We start from the raw sequence: 27,715 nt of genomic DNA on the forward strand, positions 1-27,715 counted from the left end.
CGGGCCTGGCCTGTCTGGGCCTGTTTCGGTTATAGTCCGTCCTTTGTCATTGAATACCGCTCGCTCGTGAACCATCGTCGTCTCCTGACTTGTTTTAATTATTTCTATTTATTTTAATTATTTTTTAATTATTATTTTAATTATATTTATTTTAATTATAATTATATTTTAATTATTAATTATTTAAAATATAATGTTTATTATGGTTATTCCAAACGCATAGTACTACTGATTCTCTTTAGTTTACAGCTGATAGCTTCACTGCAGCCTCTTCCTGTGTGTAACACGGGTGTTTCTGCTAGAAAAAGTAATTTCATCTAACTTGAGAAGGACAGGTACTGAGAAAGCAGGGATAAAGATGGGAGGGGAAAAAATGGAAAGGATGATAAAGATGGGGAAATGGATTGTGAAAGTGGCAGAGCAAGGATAAGGTGAAAAGGATATTGAGTGAAAGATTGAATTGACTTTCAGAACAAATCACAAGAATTGCCAGCAACAGAGAATCTCTAAGCTGCCTGAATCCCTGAATGCTGAGTATAAACATGGATTAGGCCTCACAGCCTCTTGTCTCTATGCCAAAGCCTATGGCAGACTTAGAGTGTATATGAACACTTGCTGAGCTGCATCACTTTAACTCGCAAGGCTTGCTTGTACTCACATGGCAGATGGTTTGCATATCAAGGGAAACGAGTTCTCTCACTTTTGTTTTTTCATCACCCTTGTCTCCTCTCCCCAAATAAATTCCAAATCCCTCACTTTAGGGACTTCTCATATACTGGTACAGGTTGGTGATCATTCCTGAACCTTTGTCATGTCAAGTTGGCATAATTACGGCCATTGGGACAAAATCACTCTCAATATCTCCGAGTCCATATCACTTGAGTTTGGTTGGATATTTGGGTTCGTTTCATCCTCATTTTTATATACAGAGTCCAGGCTCATGGAAAAGCTAGAAGACTGAATGGGTCAGGATGCAGCAGAACAAAAGGAACAGTAGAGAGGAGGTGGAAACAAACAGCGGAGCTGAAAGAGAAAATAGAGGGAGACCTGGACAAACAATGGATGTGGGGAGGAATGAGGAGCATGAAAGGATGCATGGGTTGATCAGGGTGGATTCAGAAGGAAACTCTCAGCAAGGAAAAACTGGAAATTTGGAAGCAGGAGGACTTGAGGTGGGGTGGGGCTTAATGAGGGTAGAAGAGATCATGGTTTTGGATTTGGGATGATCTGAGATTGTGGTGAACAGCTGTCTTGAAGAATGAGAGGAATGAGATTGAAGAGAGTGTGGAAGTTGGTTCCACAAGCAGGAACATATTGATGAACGAATCGGTGGAGGTGAGCAGTGATCTTGTATTTTGAGAGTTTCACCAGAAGAGGTTGATGGTGGACCATGTCTGTCCTGCAGTAACCTGTGGGGGTGGTGTGGTCAACAAAGCATGGAAATAGCAGAGGGTGCAAGACCAGAAAGGAGGCGGTAGAAGACAGAGCCTACCTACGTGTCGGCGATGGTGAAATGATAGGCCCATAGACTCAGCTTCAGCTTTGGAGATTAGAATGATCTTGAAGACCTTGGTTTCCATGCCGTCAAGCTGAGCAAGGTATTAGGCAGGGGAGCCATCCCAGAGAAAAGAGCAGTACTCCATCAATCTGCGGATGAAGACCTTGTCGGAGTTCACCCTGAATTGGTTAGATTCTGTCTAACCCTTTATTAGGTGCCTGGCTTTGTGATGGCTTGTCGGGTGCTGGAGATGAAGAGAAGATTATTTCAGTATTGATATTTTTGTTTTTGATGGAGCCTTCTTCCATTTGATTCAAAACCTTACTTTGTGATTGACATATGAGCATGAAAGCATGAAACGGTCTTTGTGCAGATGAGTATAGTGACTCAACACTTCATCACATCTGTTTCACTCACTCAAGGGGAAGCTTCACTGTCACACACCCTCTCTGCCCCCACATCCCACACCCTCCCTGCTCCCACACCTTCCACGTGTACTGCATTATAATATTGAACGGCGGCTATAAAACTACAACCCTTCAGGCTTTCCGAGCTGTCAAGTGAAACCAGCCCGTTGTGCAAAGCCTTCTGGGTCCATTTCAATGATTGGTGGCTTTCACCTTACATGTCTCCTGTATGTGCCCAACTGGCATTGCTGAGTGGGATCTGCCTGGGATTGAAGAACCTAAACGACTCCTTGGAATCTCACAATACACGTATTTGTGCTCTTGGCTTTGAACCACTTTGAACAAAATCTGCTGTTCGGAACCAAGGAAGTTCACATTCGATTTGAAACAAAATGAACTGTTATGGGCCTTCTATTTCTTATGCAAATAAGGTGTAAATTTCTACAACCTTCCCTCCCCCCATCTCCTCTCACCCACTTTTCCCCAAACCATCCTTCCTTTCTCCTTCCATCCTTTACTTCCCTTTCTCATTTCAATTCTCTCAATTTAACCTTCCATCCCTCTCCGACATGCGCAAAAGTAACAAATAGATGATCCAGATCGTGACTCATGATGGAGAGAAAACTAAAAGATACTTGGTTGGGAGGTTCTGCTTCAAGTTTAGTTTTCATTTTGAAACATCAGACAATTGTGACTGCCATGATGCTTGCCGTTCCTGCATCCCTGTCCTCCCCGCCAGGACCATGCGCAGCCGGCGTGTTGGGAAACAAAATGCCGCGCTACTGCCTGTTTGGCGACACAGTGAACATGGCTTCGCGAATTGAATCCACGTGTCTACGTAAGGCCAGCCACCTGTCAGCCTTGATCTATATGATGCTCACAAGTCTTTTGATTTTGATGTTTTTTGACCATTTTTGTTTTGGGTTTTTTGAACAATGCAAGGTCGTACTTTATATATTTTTATTATTTATTTTTGACTTAGTTTGACAGCCTTATTGCAACAATTGTACACCGCTCCTTTCCTATTCCATCTCCAGGCGTTGCATGACGTCATCACCGGCACCGAAGTGGGGTCGGTGATGACGCGTGCTGAAAGGGAGTATTCAGTTTTCACTCCGGTTTCTTGTTACTTGCAAAATCGAAGATTTTTCAAGTATATTGGTCGGTTGTGTTTGTTATTCTGTCTGATTGCTCTTTTGTCTGTATGTCAGTCGCCTACAGGTCACAATTCGAAACCGATCGTCATGAAACTTCACCAAGTTGTAGAGGCCGTCACAATTGAGAAGCCTTTTGATTTTGAGGTCAAAGGTCATCTGGAGGTCACGTTTCTAAAATCGCCATTTTTCATCCGATTGACTTGAAAATTGCACAGCATTTGCATATTGCCTCACTGAATTGGGAAAACAACTATTCTTGAGGTAAAATGTCAAAGGTCAACTCTAGGTCAAACTTCTAAAATCATCAATTTTTCATCTGAAAAATCGTCACTTTTCATCCTATTGACCCGAGCTTTGATCAAGATCGTCAATTTTAATCTTGACGAAATGGACAATTTGCTGGATCAATGGAAACCTTTTTGGGGGTGGAGCAGATTTTGCAAGTATCGTGCTCTGCATGACGTCTTCTTGTTTTCTTGTTTGTTTGTTTTTCCGGGCAATATCTCAGCCATCCTTTGAGCTAGGAAACTGAAATTTCAGCACAATAGTGAGCAAGTGCTTTGGAAAAAACACTCTTTCTTATTTTGGGATTAATCAATTAATTGATTGGCTAACCCCCGCTTTAGCGGGGAAAAATGGCCTCAAAACGATCATTCATTCAATCAATTAATTGATTAGTTACTCAATTATTATCTATTTATTAAGTACTTATTTATTTTCTTTCTAATCTGGGCAATATCTCAGGCACCTTTTGAGTTAGGATCTGATATTTGGACATGACGGTAACCAAGTGATTTGGCTGTAAAGAGTATTTTGGATTTATTGATTGATAAATTAATCGAAAAATTATTTAATTTTTCAATTAATTACTTATTTTATTTATTTTCAAGAAGTTACAGATTTGGATGAAGCAGTGGTGGTTTAGGTATGCTATTAGCCAATTGATTAAGAAATTAATTTTTTTACCTTTATTATTATTTATTTTATTTATGCAATTGATCAATTAATCAATTATTGTATACCTTTCCCTCCCAATACCATCTACATGTGCTGCACTGAAGGCTGTAGGATATGCTATTTATTTTTTTTGATGAATTTTTTCATGGATTTCATGGATTTCATGGATTTCATGGATTTTTATCATCATTGATAATAATAACAATATTCATTAAAAATATATTCAATCCAAAGCACCAGTTATATCACCCAAGTAAAACAAGACTAATCACTATAGTGTGAGACAAAGAGCATTGTCGGTGAAGCGCGTGTCATAGTTTAAAATGTACGTAATGATCCAAGTTTGTGTATGTTTTTGACGTTATTTTATTTATGTCTTTGACCTTTACCCAAAAAGCATGCAGAATCCACGTGAGTGAATCTACAGTGAAGTTGCTGAAATCTTTGCAATCCGGACACATCTTTGAAGAAAGAGGATTGATAGAACTGAAGGTCTGCTTTGGGCTGGTATAATAGTGACACGTGCAGACCCCCAAATGGCATTTCTTTGTTTGTTTTGAGATTTTTACACATTTTGTCTTTTTGCATATTTGCAACATTTTCTCTTATACTGAATATGGCAGGAATCGCCGACATCCATTGGTGTTTAGGCTAATTGATATTTCCAATCTATGACTTGTTTGTTGGGCCATTTCTTTTTCATGGGTTAATGCACAGGTGTTTTTCCCACTTTAATTATCACCTCCGCAACCGAAGGTGGTCGGAAGTTATGTTTTCACCCTTGTTTGTCTATCTGTCATTTGCAAAATCGAAGATTCCCATGTAGATTTATTTGTTGGTCTCGTCTGTTATTCTGTCTGTTTTTTGTCTGTATGTCAATCGCCTAAAGGTCGCATTTTTACTCCGATTTTCATGAAACGTAAATCACCTGGTAGGGTTAATCACAAGCAAGGAGCCTATTGTGTTTGAGGTCAATAGGTCAAAAGGTCAAATGTCACATAAGTTGAAAATTTTCATCCGATTGACTTAATACCTTTATATACTGTGTATAAAATTGAAAAACATGGGTGCATGATGAATCCTCATCTAGGTGAAGCCTTGTTGAGCCATGTGTGTATGTCTATTCATTACGTACTGTTTCAATGTGGGTTGGACAGTGAGACGTCTGTTAATTACTTATTATAGGACCTTGACTATGTCTATTAATTATGCTTATTGATTACGGATGTTTGTTTGTTACGAATTGTTTATTGAATTTATGTTTATTGATCACGGATTATTTATTATTAAGAGTAGAAAAGCGGGAGGGCCGACGGGAGTTGTGGGAGATATGTTGAAGGCATCGGAAAGTTGGGGTGTGAAGGGAATGACAGAGATCTGCAATCTGGTGGTGAAAGAAGGCCACATTCCAGTGGATTGGGAACTGAGTACCCTCGTCCCTCTATACAAGGGGAAAGGTGACCCTCTGGACTGTGGCTCGTATCGAGCGATAAAGTTATTGGAGCATGGTATGAAGGTATTGGAAAAGGTGTTGGAGAGGAGGATAAGGAAGAAAGTGAAGATTGACGAAATGCAGTTTGGATTTATGCCAGGAAGAGGAACGACAGATGCGCTTTTTATTGTGAGGCATTTGCAGGAGAAGTACATGGAGAAGAGGAAGAAGTTGTTTCTTGGGTTTGTTGATCTGGAGAAAGCTTTCGATAGGGTTCCACGTGAAGTAGTGACATGGGCATTGAGGAAGTTAGGAGTGGAGGAATGGTTGCTCAGAGTAGTGATGGCAATGTACAAAAGAGCGCGCACAGCTGCAAGGACGAAGGACGGGAACAGTGGTGAGTTTGAGGTGAAGGTGGGAGTGCATCAGGGGTCGGTACCAAGTCCACTACTATTTGTAGCTGTGATGGAGGTGCTGGCTCAGAACGTAAAGGAGGGTTTACCGTGGGAGTTGTTTTATGCAGATGATCTGGTGTTGATTGCAGAAAGTATGGATGGACTGAAGGAAAAGATGAACAAGTGGAAGGAATGTATGGAGACAAAAGGTCTGAAGGTGAATATCGGAAAGACGAAGGTGATGGCAAGTGGTAAAGCATGTGGTGAGATGGAAAGAACTGGGAAGTGGCTGTGTGCTGTGTGCAGAAAGGGTGTCGGAGTGAATTCCATTCAATGTACAATGTGCGCTGAGTGGGTTCATCAAAAATGTAGTGGTTTGAGAGGGTCATTAACCAGTGTGGCAGCTACATTCAAGTGTAAGGTGTGCACAGAGGGAGCTGCAAATGGAGGAAATGTTGAGTTGGATCTTGGAGATGGCGTGAAGCTGGAAGGTGTGAAAACATTTTGTTACCTCGGAGACATGCTGAATGGAGAAGGTGGATCAGACTCGGCAACGGTTGCTAGAGTGAGATGTGCATGGAAGAAGTTTCGGGAACTGAGTAGCGTGCTGACGATGAGGGGCGTGTCGTTGAAGCTCAAGGGAAAGGTGGATGCTGCATGTGTGAGAAGTGTTATGATTTATGGGAGCGAGACATGGGTAATGAACGTAGAGCAGCAACGAAGGCTGGAAAGGGTGGAAATGCGAATGGTTCGGTGGATGTGTGGAGTATCGTTGAGAGAGAGGAAGACAAATGATGAATTGCAAAAGATGATGGGAATAGAGCCTGTGATTGATGCTGTGAAGAGAAACAGGTTGAGATGGTTTTGTCATGTGTTGAGGAAGGATGAAAGTGACTGGTTGAGAAGAGTGATGGAAATGAATGCAGAAGGAAGTAGAGGACGGGGAAGACCGAGAAAGACGGCTAAAGATGGTGGAAGAAGAAATGCGGGCAAGGCGGTTAACAAGGGGAGATGCAGAAAATAGGGCAAAATGGAGAAGATTGTCGTGGGGACCGCAAGGCTAACCCCCGCTCTTGCAGGGAAAATGGCCTTAAAATGCCTGTTGTTGTTGTTGTTGTTGTTTGATTACGGACGATTGGAACATACATTTTTAGCACTTATACCTTTAGAGCCATTGTACCTTTCTGACCCCTAAAACCTTTTAGACCCCTTAAGAGCATTTTAGAGCTTTTAGACCCTTTGGACCTTTTATACCCCATTAGACCCTGTTGACCTTTACACACTTTAGACTGATTAGACACCTTGACCCTTTAGACCCCACCAGATGATATCATCTTCAGTACCGTCCATGCTGTTAGAAATACAGCACTTGAGAATGGCCTGCTTTATGATCGCTGGTGGCATCTCCTCCCACACCTTTACAATCCAGCCCCAGCCACAGATCGTCGGGAGGTCCACCTTCCTCATTCGCCCGCTCTTTGTGTAACTCTTGTCCTCCTCCAACATCCAATTCACCCAGCATCGCCGCATACCTTCTTAGACGGACTTATTGATGGCCACGTCGAGGGGTTGGAGTAGGGAAGTCATCCCGCCCGGGATGATGAGGTCCGTGTTGGAACGCCGGAGTAGCTCTTTGGTTTCTTCTGTCTTGTGACAGCGAAACGCATCCAGGACCAGCATACTCCGTCGTTGAGAAAGGCCGCCATCCTGCCTACCCCACAGCAATGGCGGCCCTGCATGTCGGCGCAGTTGTGCAGACACAACGGGGAAAACGTGCAACCGAGATCGCTTTTCGTAAAATACTTTTTTTCGTAAATGTATTGGAAAATTGACTTGTTTTGAAGCCGAGTTTTTTTTCTATCCCCGTGTGTAGTACACACCCCCAACGTTTGACTTTTTTCCGATAAAAAAGTGCGTCTTATACACCGGTATATACGGCAATTTTATTTTTATTTATTTTTTTTTACTGCCACTCACCCACTATGACGCCTGACAAATCTATATATAACGGAGCAAGTGTATACAAGTATCATGTACTTGAGGGATGGATCCTGGATTTTTTGAAAGAGGGGGAGGGGGTCCAGAAATAAAGGGACCAGGGTGCATACTCTCCACCTAGATGCTGTGAGTGCGCAGCCATAAAGGCGTGGGGTTCGGCTGACAGCACTTTTGAATAAAGTGACACCACTTACTCACAATCCTTTTGTAATCCACTCCGAAACAAAACCTGTTTAATGTAGGAATTATTAAATTGTAGTATCTAAATTCGTTCAGGAACTCCAAGGATGGATTGGTCATGAATATTCATGAGGCATCAAACTTATATAGCAATCGGAAACAGTTCCCCTTCATACTGTGTATGTTTGGGAATATACGGAGAGTGGTTCTAGTTACATTTTCATGTATATATTTTTCACACACTAAGCAAATAACCCATTCCGAGCCTCCAACCAAGCCTAAGGTTTGATCTGTTCTTAGGTGCCATGATGGTACATGGCGTGGCAGTGCAATGAGCAGGATCTTTTTTTCTTTCTTTTTTACTGGCAATAGAGTGCACCGATGACTTTGCAAGTCATTTCATCAAACACTTCATGTGTACTTGAAGGTGGGTGACATCAGAGGCGGCTAAGCTAGGCAATTTCAACCAACAGTGCAAAGGTCTTACTTCCACTTATTAACCCATATCCACTGAGCTGTATATATAACTGGAGTGCATCTGCAGCACATGCTCGTGGGGCAAGCAGCTGCCATGTTGGAATACCCTTACCTTGCTCGGGCGTGAGAGGTACAGGCATAGCTGTGATTGTGATAGGCGCTTTAGTTTATTGGGCTCCGTTCACAAATTGATTCACATTTGTTTTCCTCCTTTGTTTGTTTTCCTTTGGGGCCTTTTAATGGAGCTACGAAGGTGACTGAAAAAAGTGAGAATCTGATTTTACGAAGTCACAAATGTCAGGTTGAGTTGTTCAGTGAGAATAATCGAGTTTCATTTCAGTGCCTCATTAAAACGGAATGAAAGTGGGGAGTGACGGGGAGAGAGGGAGCGGGAGAAGGGTGGGGGCGAGCGGTTAAACTACAAATTGATAATTGTCCAGGAACAATTACTGCTTCCCCAAAGATACACACACAAAGCCCTTTTATACCCTGTTATGCCACTTATCATGGTGGAGACAGATGCCTCGGACAGCGCTATCGCCGCGATGCTCAATCAAGCTAGAAGGCCGGTCGCGTTCTTTTCTAGGACCTTGTCTGAAAGTGAGAAGCGATATTCTGCCATCGAAAAGGAAGCTTATGCAATTGTAGAAGTGGTCTGATGGTGGTGCCATTTCCTTCTAGGTAAGCATTTTCAGCTGATTACGGATCAGCAGTAAGGTGTGACAGTAAGGTGTGATCAGCAGGTGTGACAGCACCTGCAGAATATTTAAAATGAGAAGATCGCTTGCTAGCGTGTTGAACTAGCCGACTTTAGCTTTGACATTGTGTATAGACCAGGACGAGCTAATCTGGCTGCTGATGCTCTATCTCGACCGGTCTGTTCTGGAATGACCACCGGCGAGTTACTTGATATTCATGAATCGCTTTGCCACCCAGGGGTCACCCGAATGGCCCACTTCGTGCAGAGTAGGAATCTGCCTTTTTCTATAGATGAAGTCCGGCATCTATGTAAGACGTGCTCTGTGTGCACTGAGGTTAAACCGAGTTTCTATTGACCACCTATGGGAACTCTGATTCATGCCGGAAGGACTTGGGAGAATTTGAACGTGGATTTCAAAGGACCGTTGCCTGCTGCAGGAACGCGCCGATATATTCCTACAGTTGTCGACGAGTACTCACGTTTTCCATTCGCCTTTCCGCTGTCTTCAATGGTGGTTATTGAATGTCTTCGGCAATTATTTTTACTGTTCGGATATCCTGCGTTCGTTCTCTCCGATAGGGGTACAGCCTTTTTGTCTCGGGAGATTAAACAGTTTCTTCAGCATCGAGGTCATCGAGGTGTAGCCTCTAGCCGTACCACAGCGTATAACCCCCAAGGAATGGCCTGGTGGAATGGTATAACGGAATTATCTGGAGAGCTGTGTCCATGTGCTTGAAAACACGTGGTTTGCCTCTTCAACTGCGGAAGCGAGTATTGCCTGAGGCACTGCACGCTATTTGTTCACTTCTCTGTACTGCCACGAATGAAACTCCGCACGAGCGCTTGTTTCGATTCCAGTGACATAGTGCTAGTGGGCAAGTGACGGAGCTATGAGCCTCTATGAACTATGAACCTCTTGGTTGACGGAGCCCAGTCCAGCTCTACTTTGTCAGACAAAGTAAATATGAGCCGTTGGTGGATCGAGTGGAAATCCTAGAAACAAATCCGGAATACGCTCACATTAGGTTGCTTAGACCCATTTAGACACTTTAGATCCCTTGAGACCCCTTAATATCCATGTAGACCCCTTAAGACCTTTTAAGAACCTTTAGACCCCTTCAACTCTTGAAGATATTTAGACCCCTTGACCCTCAGGCCTTTAGACCCACGAGACCCCTATATTCTATATATACCATCGACTGTTGGATATACCCTTTAGTTCTTTAGACCATTATAGATCCTTTGGACAACTTATACCCTTCAGACGTTTCCACCCCTTAGACCCATTAGACCCACACCACACAAACATTTATAGTCTTCTTGCAATATACAGACAATTCTTTTTTCAGCAAGTAATGCTCAATCTCTCAGCCACCTGGAAGGTGGGTACTCTGCTAGATTGAACAGAAATTGCATATTTGGTCACTGAATTGGTTCACTGGTCAAAACATAGAAGCATATTGTTTTTGAGGTCAAAAGCTCAAAAGGGTCAAAACTTGAAATGTGAACAGGATTTGCATATTGTATCACAGACTTTATTCACGAAAAACCAGAACGATCGATTTAGCCTTTTTGACATGTCAATGGTTTCAATTCCAACAATTTCACCTTATCTTTACAAATAAATGGGCCTTTTGTGAAATTATTACCACACCTTCGTGATTTTTCAACATGTCAAGTTGAAAATTTACACAGCTGATCTGTAGTATGTGTCGTGTATGTGAGGAATATTTGGTGAAAATAAACTCCCACACTCTCTTCAATCCCACTCCTACCTCCAGGTCTTCAAAACAGCTGTTCACCACCATCTCTTATCTTCCCTCATCCAAAATCCTGATCTTTCCTACCCACGTTAATACACCCCAAATATCCACCTCTTTCAATCTCCGACTTCATTCCTAAAATTCCTAGTAGTGTTCATTTGCTTTATACCATGTATCCCTCTACCCCTCCCCCCAGCCCTCTCCCTTCCGCAGATCTACCGACATCCCTGTTCTCTCCTGTTGTTGTGCTTGTGTGTTTTCCTCTCTCCCCCCCCCCCCCCCCCCCTTCGTGATTCTCCCACCCCCCCTTCCGCTCCCTTAATTGTATGTTGTATGTGTTCATGCATGTTTTCATGTTTAATGTGCTAGCTCTTACATGAGCCTCGACTCTGTATACATACACAAACAAAATTAGTGAAAGGTCAAGGCCATCTGCAACATGTGAAACACCTATCTGGCTTCAATTAGAAATGTAACAACCAACTTTGCTATCAATAACATTCAATCATGTAAAACACTTAATAGGTCAAATTTTCGAAATGAGCAAATTGCTGTTTCCATGGCAACTGTTGTTTCTTTAGATTTCACAAATATCGTGCGATGCACGACATCTTTCTTGTTTGTTTGTCTGTGAGCAGGATATCTCAAAAAGTTATGGACAGATTCAGATGAAACTTGTTGGGTATGTGGCATGGACAACATGGACAAACTGATTCGATTTTTGGTGAAGATCCGGATCCCGATACTAGAATTTTTTAAAAGTGATTCTTAAACATTGTGAGTTACAGCCAAAAGCTATATGTAGCATGACATCTCAAAAAGTTACAGGCGGATTATGACAAAACATTGTGGATGAGTGGTTAGGTGACAATAACAAGCCAATTTGATTTTGGTTCAGGTCCGGATGCAGATGTGCTGCTTCCTTGCTGGATGTTCACCATTTGAAAAGGATAGAGCACGGACACACAAGCAAATGTTGACATACTTGTGCAGGTATTGATGGGCCTAAGGGGCCTCCTCCTGCATCTAAGTTTCTAGGAAGGGAAAAAAATATTATAAACCACATCTTCCTCCCCTCTCCCCCCAAATCCACTCCCCTAATTCCTAATATTCATGTAGTGGTGAGACAATGTTGTGTTGCATTTGATTTCAGAGGATTCAATGCTAATCTGTGTTCAATATATTGCTTAGAGGACAACTTTCACTTTCAGAAAACCTGAGCAACAACAAACTCCCAAATCTGCAGCTTGAAGAGTTGAATACAGAATCAACAAACTGTACATCATTTAGAGGTGACGGGTCAAAGAGAGGTCATGGAGGAATTTGCTCTACTGAGTGAAGTGGAGAGTGAACTCCACAAGACAGTCCTAGTGACCAGGACCCAAAAATAGACATTGATTTGGAAAAAGCTTACCTTGAAACCAACTGTTTCAGACTTGCACTCTCATCGGCAAGACGTGACCATTCATTCAAACCTTGAAGATGGGACAAAAATTTATTTGCTCTCGGTTCTGGATGGTACAAATTGGTCTATCACTAACATGTACAAAGCTGCGAATTGCAAAAAAAAAAAAAAAATTTAATCAACTTTACAATAACAACCTTTGCAAAAAGAATCAATGCTCAACTAACTGACATATGTTCTACTTTGATATTGGAATCAGTCTTTTTTTTTTTTGCCCTTTGGTGTATAAGAGTTATAAACTCTCTTATTACTTACAAAAACAAATCACTTGCAGTTGAACGACGTTCATTGAGAATGTGAAAAGCAAGCAAGTGCATCCTTGTGGAAACCAAGGCCTTCAAGATCATTCTAATCTCAGTGGACTCTTTTTTTCTACTGCCTCTTTTGTGGTCTTTCACCCTCTACTCCTTCCGTGCTTTGCCCCCACAGGTTTCTGCAGGGTGCACGGGGTCCACCATCAACCACCTTCTGGTGAAACTCCCAAAATGCAGGATCACTGCTCACCTCCACTCTTTCATTCCTATTCTTTGCCGCCTGTAGAACCAACTTTCTCTTCAATCCTATTCCACCCTCCAAGTCTTCCAAGACAGCCGTTCATCAACATCTCAGATGATGGTGAACAGCTCTCTTTTTCCACCCCGATTCCCCAAACATATATTTTTCTACCCACCAGATCCTCTACCCAAAACCTTGATCCTCTCAACCCCCATTCATTCTCCCCAAGCCCATCCCTTTCAAAATTTGCAGTCTTTCCTTCCTGAGAGTTTGTTTCTGTATCCATCTTGTCCACCCTGTATGTCCTCCCCTACCACATATTCTTTCCTACATCCCTTATTTGTCCAAGTCTCCCTCTATTTTATTCATCAACCCTGCTGTTGGTGTGTTTCCCCTCTCTTTCTGCTGTTTCTTTCTTTGTTTCTTTTTACAGCGTAGCCCATAGGGCAAAGCCGTCTATAACAGTGTTTGTCCGTCCATATGTATGTATGTACGTCCCCTCAAACGTATAACAATCAGAGCTGAGGATCTGGTCACATGACAGGGTGATGTGATTACGTCTGATGTCATTACAGCATACAATGGCTGACTCGCAGGGATATATATATATATTATTATATAGACTTGGCATTTAATATGGAATATTTTTTTTGTGGGGGTGAACTTACTTTTCAAGTTGACTTAGAACCAAAAGTTCATTGGAATTATGTTGAAATTATTCTAGATTTTGTTAATGTGACCTTTAAAAGAAACAAAAACCACATTTGACATTTCGAAGCAAATAAATTCATCCTTGAAAGTGATGGAAACTGATATTGAACTCAATTCACGGACAGTACTGTGTTAAACTTCTGTACGTTTTCCAGAAGTATTTCTTTATTTTGCACATTAGCCAAAAAAAATTTCAACAAAAACAAAAGTTAAATTACAACTGGGATTACGGACATTAAAATTACAGTTCAGTACATCGTGTAACCCCCACGAGCATTCAGGAGAGCACGTACATGTTGAGGCATGCTGTTCACGAGATTTGGCAAGGTTTGGACAGGAATCGCTTGCCATGCAGTGACAATAGCCTGCTGCAATTCACGCACAGAGGGAGGCTGCTGGTCCAAGTTGTCGATTTGACGCGTTAATTCTGCCCACAAGTTCTCTATCGGATTCATATCCGGGGACATGGCAGGCCACTCCATATGCTCTACACCATGGTCAGCAAGAAAGTGTTGGATCATGCGAGCACGATGAGGCCATGCATTGTCATCTTGGAAGACAAAGTTTCCTCGAAAGGCTACACGAGCAAATGGAAACAATGTTTCTTCCAGAATGGCCCTGTACTTGAACTGGTTCAGGTTTCCATTCAGAACAACCAGGTCCGTTTTGCCCCCTGCATGAAAAGCAGCCCAAACGGTCACCCCACCACCTCCAGCTTGGACTCTTGGCACTATACAATCTTCGTTGTAGGCTTCATGCACTTGTCTGCGCACTCGGACATGGCCATCTTGACGATAGACCAGAAATCAAGACTCGTCACTGAAGATCACGTGATTCCAGTGTCCTGGCTGCCATTGACGGTGCTCTCTGGCCCACTGCAATCGGCGCTGGCCGTGTTGTCTTGTCAGGCGTGGCTTTCTCAGGGGACGCCTGGCATGATAGCTTGCTTGAACCAGTCGTTGGTTGACTAGCCTTCTGGATGCAGGCACATTTGTCAGTTGCTGCCACTCAGCCCTAAGCCGATTAGCTGAATTGGTACGGCCATTGCGGACTAACCGGTGCAGCAGCTGGCGATCATCCCTCCTTGTGGTTCTGCGGGGACGTCCTGGCCTCGATATTGGAGGAGGGACACCCCTCTGAGCATTTCGTTTCGGGATCTTTGACACCTGACCTTGAGTGATGCCACACTGAGGAGCAATAGCACACTGTTTCATGCCGGAATTTCGTAAAGCCACCACTCCATGACAAACAGCATTGTCGAGTTGACGGACCATCTCCAGAGGAAGCGGCAATAACTTTTGTGGATGTGCAGCAGTTGTTTTCCACTAATACAGAACACAACAACCCTTATATACCCGATTGTGAAGCCAATCGTCAAATGTACCTGTCCGTACATTTTGTCACGCTACCTGTGATATAATCTTGTTATTGACTTCTTGCTGCGACAGACAATCAGTGACATGGTTCTTTCAACAAAGAAATCACCGAAGCGTAAAAGAAACTCACCAGATTGATATTCTGAGTTCAGAAAGGAAACCCAAGTCAAGAAAAAAAAAAATTCCATATTAAATGCCAAGTCTGTATATATATTATTATATATATATAAAAGAAAGTTTTTTGTTTGTTTGTTTGTCTGCATGCGCTAATCTCCTGAACGGTGAAAGACAGGAGGAAACCTCTGAAACAAAAAATGTCGGGACGGGCCCCGGGAAGGTTATAGGCGAGGTGGCGAGCCTCGGCCGGGCTGGACCCATTTCACAATTAAAAACTGAGCTGAATTATAGTAGTCCATCTTCTACGGCCACGAGTAAAAGCTGAATTATAGTAGTAAATGAATGAATGAATGATCGTTTTATGGCCATTTTCCCCTCTGGAGCGGGGGTTAGCCTCGCAGGCCCCATGACAATCATGGTTCCCTGTTTGAGGCAATGTTTTTATGGTCGGATGCCCTTCCTGACGCCAACCCTTGGTCACGCTCTTACGATGCGCAGGGATACCGTGTGCCTATTGTAAATCGGGGTACACACCGTGATCATTCATCCCAGCAAGCTGGTACTCAATTTGCCGACCTCGGAAGGATGACAGGCTGAGTAAACCCCCCTGGCGTTAATTCAGCGATCGACCGGGATTCGAACCCAGGATCCCAATCCGGCACCCTAACCGCTAAGCCAACACCAGGCTCTAGTAGTAAATTCATTCAAAAAGAACCCAGGCAACGTCGGGTGCATTCGGCTAGTCTTCTATATATTAAAGTAGTGGCAGTTTTGTGTCCGTCCGTCACGCTACGGCATTACGTCGATGATGTCATTACGGCGTACAACAGCTGACTCCACCGACCGACATTTAATTAATACTAGAATATAAGACCGGTATCTACACTGATGTAAAAACTTTAAATGCACCTTTTATGGTTCACTAATATATACATTACAACAAACGTAGGCTATATGCAAAAACAGAATTACCAGGGGTTGGCTATATATAATAGGGTAGGTGGGGGCAATATAGACCCCCTAAGCCAAAGTCCCGATAGAGGCTATACAAATAGACAAGGAAAATTTCCAAATAATGGTTTATTTAGACAACCAGACAGACTACATCCCTGTGCAGTTTGGGTTGAATAAAATCAAAGACATATGATTGAGGGGACAAATAAAAATATGCCATCAGTGTCCATATTCCAAACAACGTGGGGAATATGGAACCCCCCCTCCCCCCCCCCCCATTGGGGTAATATGGACCATGGGTCCATATTACCTCAATGTGGTAAGTCCAGTTTCTATTCGACAAATGTTCCCTGGGACAAATGTTACTTTCCGATTTTTCAGTGAACAACAACCTTAGCGACACTCGTCACAGACGAAAGCACCTATACCCTCATAGTCTCATAGCCCTCATAATTTCGTTTTCGTGGGCCCATTGCTTGCATTCACTGCATTGGATCCAAGAAAATTCAGGTGGATCAACAAAGAACTCATTGCAATATATGCAGTAGAAATTACTCATGCAGTTTTCAGGTCCTTTTCTGTGTTGCTTAGCAGACTTGGTAACCTGCTTTCGAACTGGAGGACCGCGCTTTGTTTGTGGTCTGTTGCCTTTTTTTCGCTTTCAAATTAGTTGGGGATATAGGATTCTGCTTCTCACATGTTGGCCCTTTCTTCAATGCCCTTCTCTCTTGTTCTTGATGTTCCACAATCAAACGTCTTTTATAAGGAGAGGATGTGATGATTTCGCTTTTTCGGGGAGAGTTAAATCTCCGACAGTGCATAGTCACTGTCGGATTTTATACAGAATCAAATGTACATCTTATTGGGTGTTAACAAACAGCCGATACTTGATGGCTACTTGGACCATGCCTAGTTTTGCTTAGTCACATATTTCGGTGCAGAAAAATTTATTTGATTCTAATTTTGACAGTGAACATGCTGTTTTGTGGACTTATTCTACTGGCATCCTGTGTGGGGAATATGGACATCGACCGTGGGAATATGGACATCGACCGCGGGGGATATGGACATCGACCGCGGGGAATATGGACATGGGTCCATATTAGACACGACCAAAGGGTCCATATTCCCCACACCATGCCTCTCGATCATGTCAGCATGCCCAGTACATATGGGCTGGGATGGAGTTTTCTACACACAGTGGTGCTGTGGACAGCTCTCACGTGTACTCAGCCAGGGACACCACTCATCAAACAAGCTAGTGACTGCATGTACATACACAGTACTGCATGCTTATGAATTGTATAATTTGAGATGAAAACTTTTGGAAGTTTGCCACTTACCGTCATTAAAGAGTTTGAATCAACTGCAGTTGTTCACTTGCTGGTCGGCCATACTTGTTTATCCCGTGATATGGAGACGAGGCTTGCTGCAGTGCATCATGGGAAATTCAGTGGGGTCCATATTCCCCCAGGGTCCATATTACCCCCACCCACTATATGTATATGCTATATGTAATATGCTATATCTATATGTATATGTAAAAATAGATTCTCCACCCAGGTCATACTATCCTCCAACTAAAGTATCAAACAAGTCCAGCTATGCCGCTGTTACCTTTGGTCTTGTTTTCTGTTACATCCTGATCCATTCTATATTCTCGCCCCTCCACGAGCCGAGCATTTGTATACAAAAAAAGAAAAAAGTGGAAGTAAACAATTACATATACGTTGGAATGTTGGTCAATATGCTGGAATTGTCACCAAGAGATTGTGGATTAAAATGAAGGTAATGGTATTTTAGTGGGGTTTGCGTTTCAAGAATATCAGGGGAATAAACATGTCCATACAAATACAGATACAATGAAAGTACACCGCCCCCATGCCAAATAATAAAATATCCTCCAGCGTGGCATTGGCGGGGTGCCTATGGCACCCGGCAATACCGCCGTGCAGCTCATAGAGACTCTATTGGGTGGGAGAGGTATACAATAATTGATTAATTGCATAATTAAAATCAATAAATACTGATCATGAAATATTTTCTTAATCAATTGGCTAATACTAATAGCATACCTAAACGACCAGTGCTTCATCCGAAGCTGTAACTTTTTGTAAATTAATGAAATAGGTCATTAATCGAAAAAAAAAAAAAAATTGATTAATCAATTAATTATTAATAGATTAATCGATAAATCAAAAATAGCATTTACAGCCAAATCACTTGGTCATTGTCATGTCAAAATATCAGCTTCCTAACTCAAAACGTGCCTGTGATATTGCCCAGATGAGAAATAAATAAATAGGTACTTACTTAATCGATAATAATTAAATAACTAATCAATTAATTGATCAATCATAAAACAAAAAAATACTGTTTTTGCCAAACCACTTGCTCACTATTGTGCCGAAATTTCAGCTTCCGAGCTCAAAGAATGGCTGAGATATCGCCCGGACAAACAAACAAACAAACAAGAAGGCAAACAAGAAACCAGAGTGAAAACTGAGTACTCCCTTTCAGCGCGCGTCATTGTCGGGCCCCCTTCGGTGCCCGGCAATGACATCATGCAGCGCCTGGGGATGGCATAGGAAAGGAGCGGTGTACAATAATAAAGTGGCAAAAAAAACCCCAACTCTCTCACAAATGATTTAAAGGAAGTGAGGGATTGTGCCTCCTCTGGTCTGGCCTACAGGTGGTGCTAGTCCATAGTTTGTGGTCTTCTTCCGCTAAATAAATGTCTTCTGCGGCACTAAAAGTCTACACGCCCAAAGAGAAAACAAATAAACTGTTATATGAGAAGTACACAGTGTCTGGAAAAGGTTAAACTGTTGGCCACAAGGTCATCCGCATGCAGATCTTCTTCGCCTACAAAGGTAACTGGTTCATACCTATGAAGGTCATCGTAGTGCATGCGGTATGGCGTTTTTGGCAAAGGGCAAAGGTCACCGCACTGCACTCGGTCTTGAATGAATTGATGGACCCGAGGATCTGATAGTTCCCTTGATGGTCCCCAGTTAAATGGACGTGATGCATCAGTAGTTGGAGAATGTTGGTTTTGAGACAACCACCCTTACAGCCACTTACGTACCTCTCACTCGCTTTCGCTCGTTCGCTGTCGGGCGCTTGTCTCAAAACCAACATTCTCCAACTACTTGCATCGTCTTGTAATCAAACTGCTGCATGTTTTGCCGTCAGATAAAATCTGCCTGAGTTAAGCTTCGATACCATCAGAAAAAAATATCATAACATGTTTGGATAAGACATTAATTTTGTTCTGTCCTTGTTTCGTTGTATCAGGGCAGAGGATCCGTTGCTACTTTCTGGCTTGTAGGAAAGGAAGGTGTTGAGATGTCTCTCCCTGATCCTCCAAAGATGTAAGTAAAATATGAACTCTCTGGTGCTCTATCCCTTACTGAACTTCCATGTCTCGAATTGGTGCCTTCTTCTGTTTAATTATCATGCTTCTGAATCTGACTTTACACTTACTGTCTAGGTTTTGATCTGCCATGATCATGGATTATGAAAGGACTTCAAAGTTGTTGTCATTCAATGAAATTGCTCTGAAGGAGGAAGGTCATTGTGTGCTGCTGTTTTGATAGAATTTGGATGGAATGAAAGTCAGATCTGACCGGCTGATTCGTGAAAGACTTTGGCCAAAAACATTCCCCGTCCAACCTCACAAGAAAGGGGGAGAGGGGTTCATTAAAGAAATCGTAGTAATTGTAGATATTATTTTCTCGTGGAGCGGTCTTTCAAATTAATTTATTTACAATAACAACAGAAAAGATTTTAAAATCCTTATTGCTCTATTAATGAATTAATTATTTTATTGTGGTAGTAGTCGATTAGCTCGTTCCCCGTGCAGTGTGAGACGGGGTTTTGCAATCACTTCTGGTGTGTGTGTGTGTGTGTGTGTGTGTGTGTGTGTGTGTGTGTGTGTGTGTGTGTGTGTGTGTGTGTGTGTGTGTGTGTGTGTGTGTGTGTGTGTGTGTGTGTGTGTCCAAGCCATAACCTTTTTTACCACTTGAGTTTTGTCATCAAATTTTCAACAAAGCTTTATTATGATAATATGGAGAAGACAATTTAATAATTTAGTCAAAAGGTAAAACGTCAATGCCACATATAATTGTCAATTTTCATCCAATTGACCTGAAAATTTAAGAATTTGCATATTGGGTCACTGCATTGGTTCAGCAATAAAATGCCAGAGGCCGGTTTTTTTTAGGTCAAAAGGTCAAGGTCACAAAATCGTCAATTTCCATCTGATTGACTTTAAATTTGAGCAGGGTTTGCATATTGGGTCACTAAAACCGATTGCTTTTGAGGTCAAAAGGCCAAGGTCACCGAAAATCGTCAATTTTTTTTGTCCTTTTCCGTGATGTCAATTTTTTGTGAACGTGAACAAAAAACCTGTCCGTGATAGGTTTTTGTTACCGCAATAACTTTAGAACCGCTGAAGGGATCTGTGTCGAACATGGTGCAGGTATGCATAATGAGGTAAAGATGAACTGATTATATTTTGGGGGTCAAAGGTCAGATGTCATGTTAGGTTAAAAAAAAAAATCCTGTTACCTCAATAACTTGTGAACCACTGATGGAATTTTTACCAAAGTTGGTACAAGTATTATTATGATGCAAAGATGAAATTATTCGATTTTGTGGCCAACTGGTCAAAGTTTAAAGGCCAGAGTCTAATAGGTTTTCATTACTGCAATTAACATAAGGATGGATGAAGGGATCCAAGTCAAACTTGGTACAGATATGTATAATGATATAAAGATGAACTGATTCGATCTTGGGTTTACGAGGTCAAAGGTTAGAGGTCATGTTCGGTAAAAAATTCTGTCACCGAGCTAACTTGTGAACCAATGATTGGATTTTGACCAAACTTGGTATAAGTATATATTGTGATGCAAAGATGAACTGATTAGATTTCAGCATCAAGAGGTCAAAGGTCAGTTTCTGTAATAGTTTTTTATTGCCGTGATAACTTAAGAACGGCTGAAGGGAACTAAGTCATACTTGATACAATCATGTGAAATGATGTAAAGATAAATGGATTGTATTATCTGGTCAAGAGGTCAAAGGTCCCATTAGGTAAAAAAATTATTACTGCACTAATTCGTGAACCAGTGATGGGATTTTGACCAAACTTGGTGAAAGTATATATGATGATTAAAAGATGAAATGATTAGATTTTGGCATCTAAGGTCAGAGGTCATGTCAGATAAAAACGTGATACTTGAGAACAGCTGAAGGGATTTAAATCAAACTTGGTACAAGCATTATAATGATATAATTATGTGCGTGGAGGCATATCGGTCGAAGAGCGCCGTTCTAGTTTTCAGCTGTTTTCATCATGTTTAGCGTACTGAAGAAGAACTCAGAATACAAAGCAAACGCGGACGCACTCTGCATTTTCAGATGCTTTCTAGTTTTTATTTGCTATTATTTCAGAGAAAATAATCTCAGACTGTTAGTCTTAAAGAGACTCCATTGTTTTAAAGTAGGTGACAGTAGCATAACCATGGTTAGTCTATTTAAATTAGAAGTGAGTGAATCTGCAATTCATCCGATATAAATTTGTCAGACTCGCTAACTGCCTGGACAGAAGCACAAGCAGAGTCGTCTGAACATCGTGCTGTAAGACTGTGCAATCAGTTATAGCCACCAAAAATCACCCAAAACCTTAAGAGCCGCAAATATCAGCTAACGCTATCATGGTTTTGTAGCTGTCGTGTGACATAATGAAGCTCGGAACACATTAATTGCATTGACGGTGCAAGATAACGAGATGTTCAAGAGGACCGGAACCTCTCAGCTGTCTTTAATACCTAATTGGAGATTGTGATTATCATCAGGGCTTTCAAATTGATAATTCCGAAGAGCATCGGTTGGGCTCCAAAGCTTCAGTGGAGAGTACAGCATAAGTGATTGCACTATGGATGTTGTGATGACTATTGGAGCAACAAGAAACGAGAACGACACTCAGTAGAGTGCATATCTCCACCAGACTCAACAGTTTACGCTTTGTATCCTACTGATAGGCCGGATCTGGATCAGACATGAACCAAATTATTTGGGCTTGTTCCCGTCACCCTACCCAACTCATCCATCTCGTTTTGTCATAATCCGTCGACAACTTTTTGAAATAGCATGTTATATATCCTTTTTAGTCCTATCACTGAAGAATCACTTAAATTCTAATATGCGGATCCAGATCTTCACCAAAATCTAATAATTTCGTCCTTGTCACACACCCAACCTATCCACCAAATTTAGGCTGAATCCGTCCACAACTTTTTGAGATATCCTGCTCAAACACAGACTGACAAATAGACAGGTGTGAAAACGTAAGTTTCCATCCACCTTCGGTGGCACAGGTGGCACTGTTACGGATTTATGTGAATTACTATTCAGGTCTTTGCTTATTAATGTGTAGTCGAGTAAAGGTTGTTGTGATTAAAGGGTCAGGAGCCCTTCTGGGGAAAAGGAGACCGGAAACGGAAGAAGAAAAGACACGAGGTCCTGGAGAAGCGGTGATCTTTTTCTTCCTCGCCCAGCGCCGAGAAGAGCGGGGTCGATATTGATCAGCATTGGGAACGCTGCGTTGGAAAAGCCCGTCTGGCGAGAGGAGTTACCGGCGCGGGGTAATTATCGGTTACGCGTCAAATTGCCGTGGGTTCCTGCACGGAACCTAGCGTCCGGCACCGTTTACCTCAACGTCTACAAGGACGCGTACGGCAGGCGCCTTGGGCCTCGCACGCTTTGCGAGCCCCGAAGCCGCGATCACGAGCACCGACCTCGGTGGGCTGCCGAGGAGGTGTCCGCGGCAGCAGCTGTTCCCGGTACGGGACGTGCACGGTGGAAGCACGTCAGGAAGGGTCCGTTCAACCGCCCACGTGCGGAGATCGAACTACAGGAGTACGGAGACATTGTGAGAGACATTGACCATGGAGGGAGTCGGGAGTGGGGCTCACGTGAGGAATGTATAAGATGGCCATCTTAGAGCTATTGTAGATGAGTTTACATCTTAGTAATGTTGTTGATTGAGCGTTGATTATTGTTGATTGATTGGGAATACATTATCCATTAATCTGGATCCTTGGTGTAGGGGTTTCCTATTGACTTGAATTGTTTGTGTCTTTCATATTGATTGTGTTGCGAAAGCGTATAAATCATATATCTTTCTGGCGGGATGCCTCCCACGGTCCGGGGGTCACCGAGACCAGGTAGTTACCGGGAGGACCACGTAACAGAATTGGGGGCTCGTCCAATTGAATTCCGGGATTTAAAATTGTATAACATAATAAAATAATAATTTTTATTAATTAAAATTAATTAATTAATTATTAATTGGTAAATTTTTGAGAAATTGTGGTAAAGTCTTGGGTGAAGGTTAACAGGTGTTAACAATAGTCACCATGGCGTTTGTTGCACAGAACTTTGCGGTAACACCTAGTGAGGCACAGTTCCGAGCGTTACTAAAAGCGGACCACTTGAAATTGGCCAAACATTTTAACTTGGAGGTCCGAACTAATTTGAGGAAGGCAGAGTTGCAGACCACGGTGATACAGTCTATGGTGGGATTAGGAACATGGGACGAGTTAGCCTGGCAGTGGCTACCCGAAGAACCAGAAGACGTTGAGCTCCGGAAACTGGAGTTGCAATTACGGAGCCAGGAACGGATCAAAGAAGAAGAAAGGAAAGCAGAAGAGAGGAGAGAAGAGAAACAAGCAGAGGAAAGGAGAGTGGAACGAGAACTCCAGGAAAGGTTAAAAAAAGAAGAAAGGAAAGCAGAAAAGGAAAGAGCAGAAGAAGAAAGGAAAGCAGAAGAGAGGAGAGAAGAGAAACAAGCAGAGGAAAGGAGAGTGGAACGAGGAATCCAGGAAAGGTTAGCAGAAGAAGAAAGGAAAGCAGAAAAGGAAAGAGCAGAAGAAGAAAGGAAAGCAGAAGAGAGGAGAGAAGAGAAACAAGCAGAGGAAAGGAGAGTGGAACGAGAACTCCAGGAAAGGTTAGAAGGGAGAAAAGCAGAGGAGAGGAGAGCTGCCAGGGAACTCGAAGCAGAGGAGAGAAAAGCCGAAATGGAGTTGAAGGAACGTGATCTGGCGCTTCAGCAAGAGATTAAATTCAAGGAGCTGGATTTAATGAGAGAACGGGGAGAGGTACCACCCTTGCTGACGGGGTCGACACCTAGCCAGAACACCTGGGATGTGGGCAGACATGTGAGGCTGGTTCCACCCTTCAGTGAAAAGGAAGTCGCTAAATTTTTTCCACACTTTGAGAAAGTGGCTCGACAGTTAAACTGGCCGGAGGAGGCCTGGACCATACTAGTGCAAAGTGTGCTGGTGGGTAAAGCTCAAGAGATTTATTCGGCGCTACCAATGGACCAATGTGCAGATTATGAGGTATTGAAGAAGCACATCCTCAATAGGAGGACCACGTAACAGCACAGTGATAATGAAGAATGCTTATATTTAAACAAGAAGAGCTATGCTGCATGGTTGGCCTGTGACAAGTTGTGATCACTGTAGGAATTGAACGATGCCAAAGACTAACCCAAAAGTAGTTGATCTCTGAAATATTTTGGATATTCATCGGATAGAGTGAGAACCACAGGACTTATTTGGTCATATAGTCACCTTAGTCAATTATTTTATCAACATCAACATGTTATGGATTCGTCACTTCCGCTGTTGTGGTTTTCAACCACTTGACACACTTCTGGTTCTATGTATTATTATTATCATTGTTTAAGTGAAATGGCCATTAGTATTATCACAATGTAAAAGGGTTAACTTTAAATGCAACCGGAAACCGGATCGGGAACCGGATGACAACGAGAAGACGAGGAGGAAGAAGAAGAAGACGAAGGCGTGGCGAGAAAAGTCGGACAAGACACGTGGCTTCCAGCTCCGTAGCGAGCGTTATCGAACGAAAGTCGCGAGTGAACTTTGAGTTTCCTTGAAAGGAACTTCCTGCGATAGGTGTTATCGCTAGAGGATTGAGAAATCTGCGTAGTCAGGTTTAGGCGTTGAGATTCTGAAGAATCCTCGCCTGGTCGCTTCGCCTCAAGTAAGAGCCGTCGGCCATTTTGCCTCTCGCGCTTCGCTCACCGAAAAAGGTTTTTGCTACGTGTCAGCTTTTCTCACCATCCTGTCGTCTGTCGGGGATGTGTGTGCGCAAACGCAGCGTTTGAGGATTACGTTGCGGTTCGCTGATTGAACTGTGAACGTGTACGTCTAGAGGGGGCCTTTGGGACTTCCCATTCCGCTGCCAGTTTGCCTTTGGTTTGTACCACGTGACTGTCTACACTTTGCCTACGCCTCATTACTCGCCTCATCGCCTCATCACTACTCGCAGGAGGGGATCACCTTTGAGTTATAGAGACATTGAGGAGTGTTCTTTTTCACTCACTTGGAACGCAGCGAGTTATCTGACTTTAGCTGATGGTACCATCATAAGATGTATGAAGTGTACTTTTGATTGCTATTGGTTGTATGAACCGTTATTCTATTGGTTGTATGAATAACGGTATGAACCGTTATTCTGATGTGATTTTCAATACAATATTTGTTTGTTTATAACCATTGGTGTAGTTTCTCTATTAATTTCTAACACAGAGTAACATATTTTTCTGCCGTGGCTCCTCTCGGGGCTCGGAGGTACATCGTGACCAGGGGGGTCGGGGAGGAGCATGTAACAAACAGAAAAACGTACATCAGTAGATTGTTGCAGTTGATGCAAGATTGTCTGATATATAATTAATATATATCCAGATCTATATCCAGTCTGTTATTTAGAGCTGCTGAACTGAGAATGTTAGTTGTTACTGGCAGGTGTCATGGTGCCGGGGCTGTTTCAGTTATCCCCTTTAGGCTTCACTCTGATATTTGTGTGAGATTGTTGTGTAATGTCTCCTTGCGACAACAAAAAACGGTCAAATATATGAATGATTGACTCTACTTGCAGCACCTGTGATTAAGGAATAGCCAGCGAAGTATAAAGGTTGGAACGAAAGAAAGCTACAGAGGAGACTGAAAGAGGAAATTCGCACACAGTTGCAGCCTAAGATTTCCTGAATTGCGTGAAAGAGCCCAACGACTTGATCAACTCACTTGATGAGCCGAACGTGTGTGAATGTCTCTTCCGAAATGTTCAATTGCTTTTGAATTGAAAGTAAAGCAACAAAAAGCATGAATAAGTTTGACTCGCAAGTATAACTACTTGTTCATTCGTTCCCTGAGTTTGTTTGTCTCTTTGGCTTTCAGTCACCTACAGGTCGCAATTCTAAACCAATCTTCATTGAACATAACCAACTGATGGAGCTATTCAAAAGCTGGAAGACTATTGTTTTTGAGGTCAAAAGTCAAGGTCACATAAAATCGTCACTTTTAATACGATTGACTTGAACTTTGAAAATAATTTGCATATTGGGTCACTGGATTGGTTCACCATTCAAAAGATAGAAGCCTATTCTTTTTGAGGTCAAAAGGTCAAAGGTTAAGGTAACATAATAAAATAATTGTTCATCCGATTGACTTGAAATTTGAACATAATTTGCATATTGGGTCAATGCATTGGTTCACCGTTCAAAAAAGGAACTTCTGTTTCTGGTCCCTCGAGCAAGGAAGCGACTTCGCCTTTTTTAAGTTCCATCAGTGTCCATGTGTTTTATACTAGAACCACCCCCCCCCCACCCCCCGCCACCACCTTCCCATGCCTCCTCCCCCCAAGTCCTCTCCCTCCCACAGATCTTCCGTTGTCCCTGTTCTCTGCTGTTGTATTTGTGTGCTTCCCTCTCTCTCCCCATCTTGTCTCCCGCTCCCTTTTTTGTATGTTTTGTGTGTCCGTTCGTTGTTGTTTTTTGTGTCCGTCCGTTCGTTGTTGTTTTTTGTGATTAATGTTAGCTCTTACACGAGCCTCGATGTTGTATACAAAAAAAAAGAAGCTATAAGCCTATTATTGTTAAGGTCAAAGGTCAAGGTCGCATCAAATCGTCAATTTCCATCCGATTGGCTTTAAATTTGAACATAATTTGCATATTGGGTCACCGAATTGGTTCACCGTTCAAAACCTATAAGCCTATTATTGTTATGGTCAAAGGTCAAGGTCGCATCAAATCGTCAATTTCCATCCGATTGACTTGAAATTTGAACCAGGTTTGCAGAATGGGTCACCGAATTGGTTCACCAAAAATTGGAACTATTGATTTAGCCGTTTTGATGTGTCACCAGTTTCCATGTCAATTCCAATCAAAAAGGAGATCTTTTGTGATTTAATTATTACCATATCTCAAAAAGTTTTCGAGATGTCAAATTGAACCTTACACCGCTGATTTGTACGTACATGTATAAAATGTGCTCAAAAGTCGTCAAAGGTTAAGGCCATCAGAAACATGTAAAATACCTATTAGGCCGCAATTATAAAATTTACCAGTTAAATTTGTTATGTACCCCATGGACTGCACCGTGACTGTTTATTAATTACGTACTATTGGAACAAACCTTTTAAACCTTAAGACCTTTTTGACTGTTGACAACCCTTCAACCTTTGAAGACCCTTTAAGACCCCTCTCTTTACTCATATAGCAATCATTTTTTAAAATACTTGATAGGTCAAGTTTTCGAAAT

At 42.3% G+C, this 27,715-nt stretch overlaps 1 protein-coding gene across 2 annotated transcripts in view; it reads left to right on the plus strand.

Moving 5' to 3' along the window:
* LOC137426970 (guanylyl cyclase C) overlaps window positions 1-27,715 on the plus strand; it is a 445,743-nt gene that overhangs the window by 401,152 nt on the left and 16,876 nt on the right. Inside the window, exons 26-28 of one of the 2 annotated variants that reach the window (XR_013623586.1) lie at window positions 2,645-2,743; window positions 3,117-3,323; window positions 4,417-4,474. Coding sequence is in view for 1 of the 2 variants with exons in the window: in XM_078778805.1 (XP_078634931.1) it covers window positions 2,645-2,743; window positions 4,417-4,511; window positions 19,380-19,456 (271 nt within the window). In the remaining variant the exon portion in view is untranslated. Of the gene's footprint in view, window positions 1-2,644; window positions 2,744-3,116; window positions 3,324-4,416; window positions 4,512-19,379; window positions 19,457-27,715 lie in introns of those variants that run through there. The other variant, XM_078778805.1, reaches the window with a different exon arrangement.

Source organism: Myxine glutinosa, chromosome 5 (genome assembly GCF_964187855.1).
Source record: "Myxine glutinosa chromosome 5, kmMyxGlut1.1, whole genome shotgun sequence".
NCBI classification, from domain to species: domain Eukaryota; kingdom Metazoa; phylum Chordata; class Myxini; order Myxiniformes; family Myxinidae; genus Myxine; species Myxine glutinosa.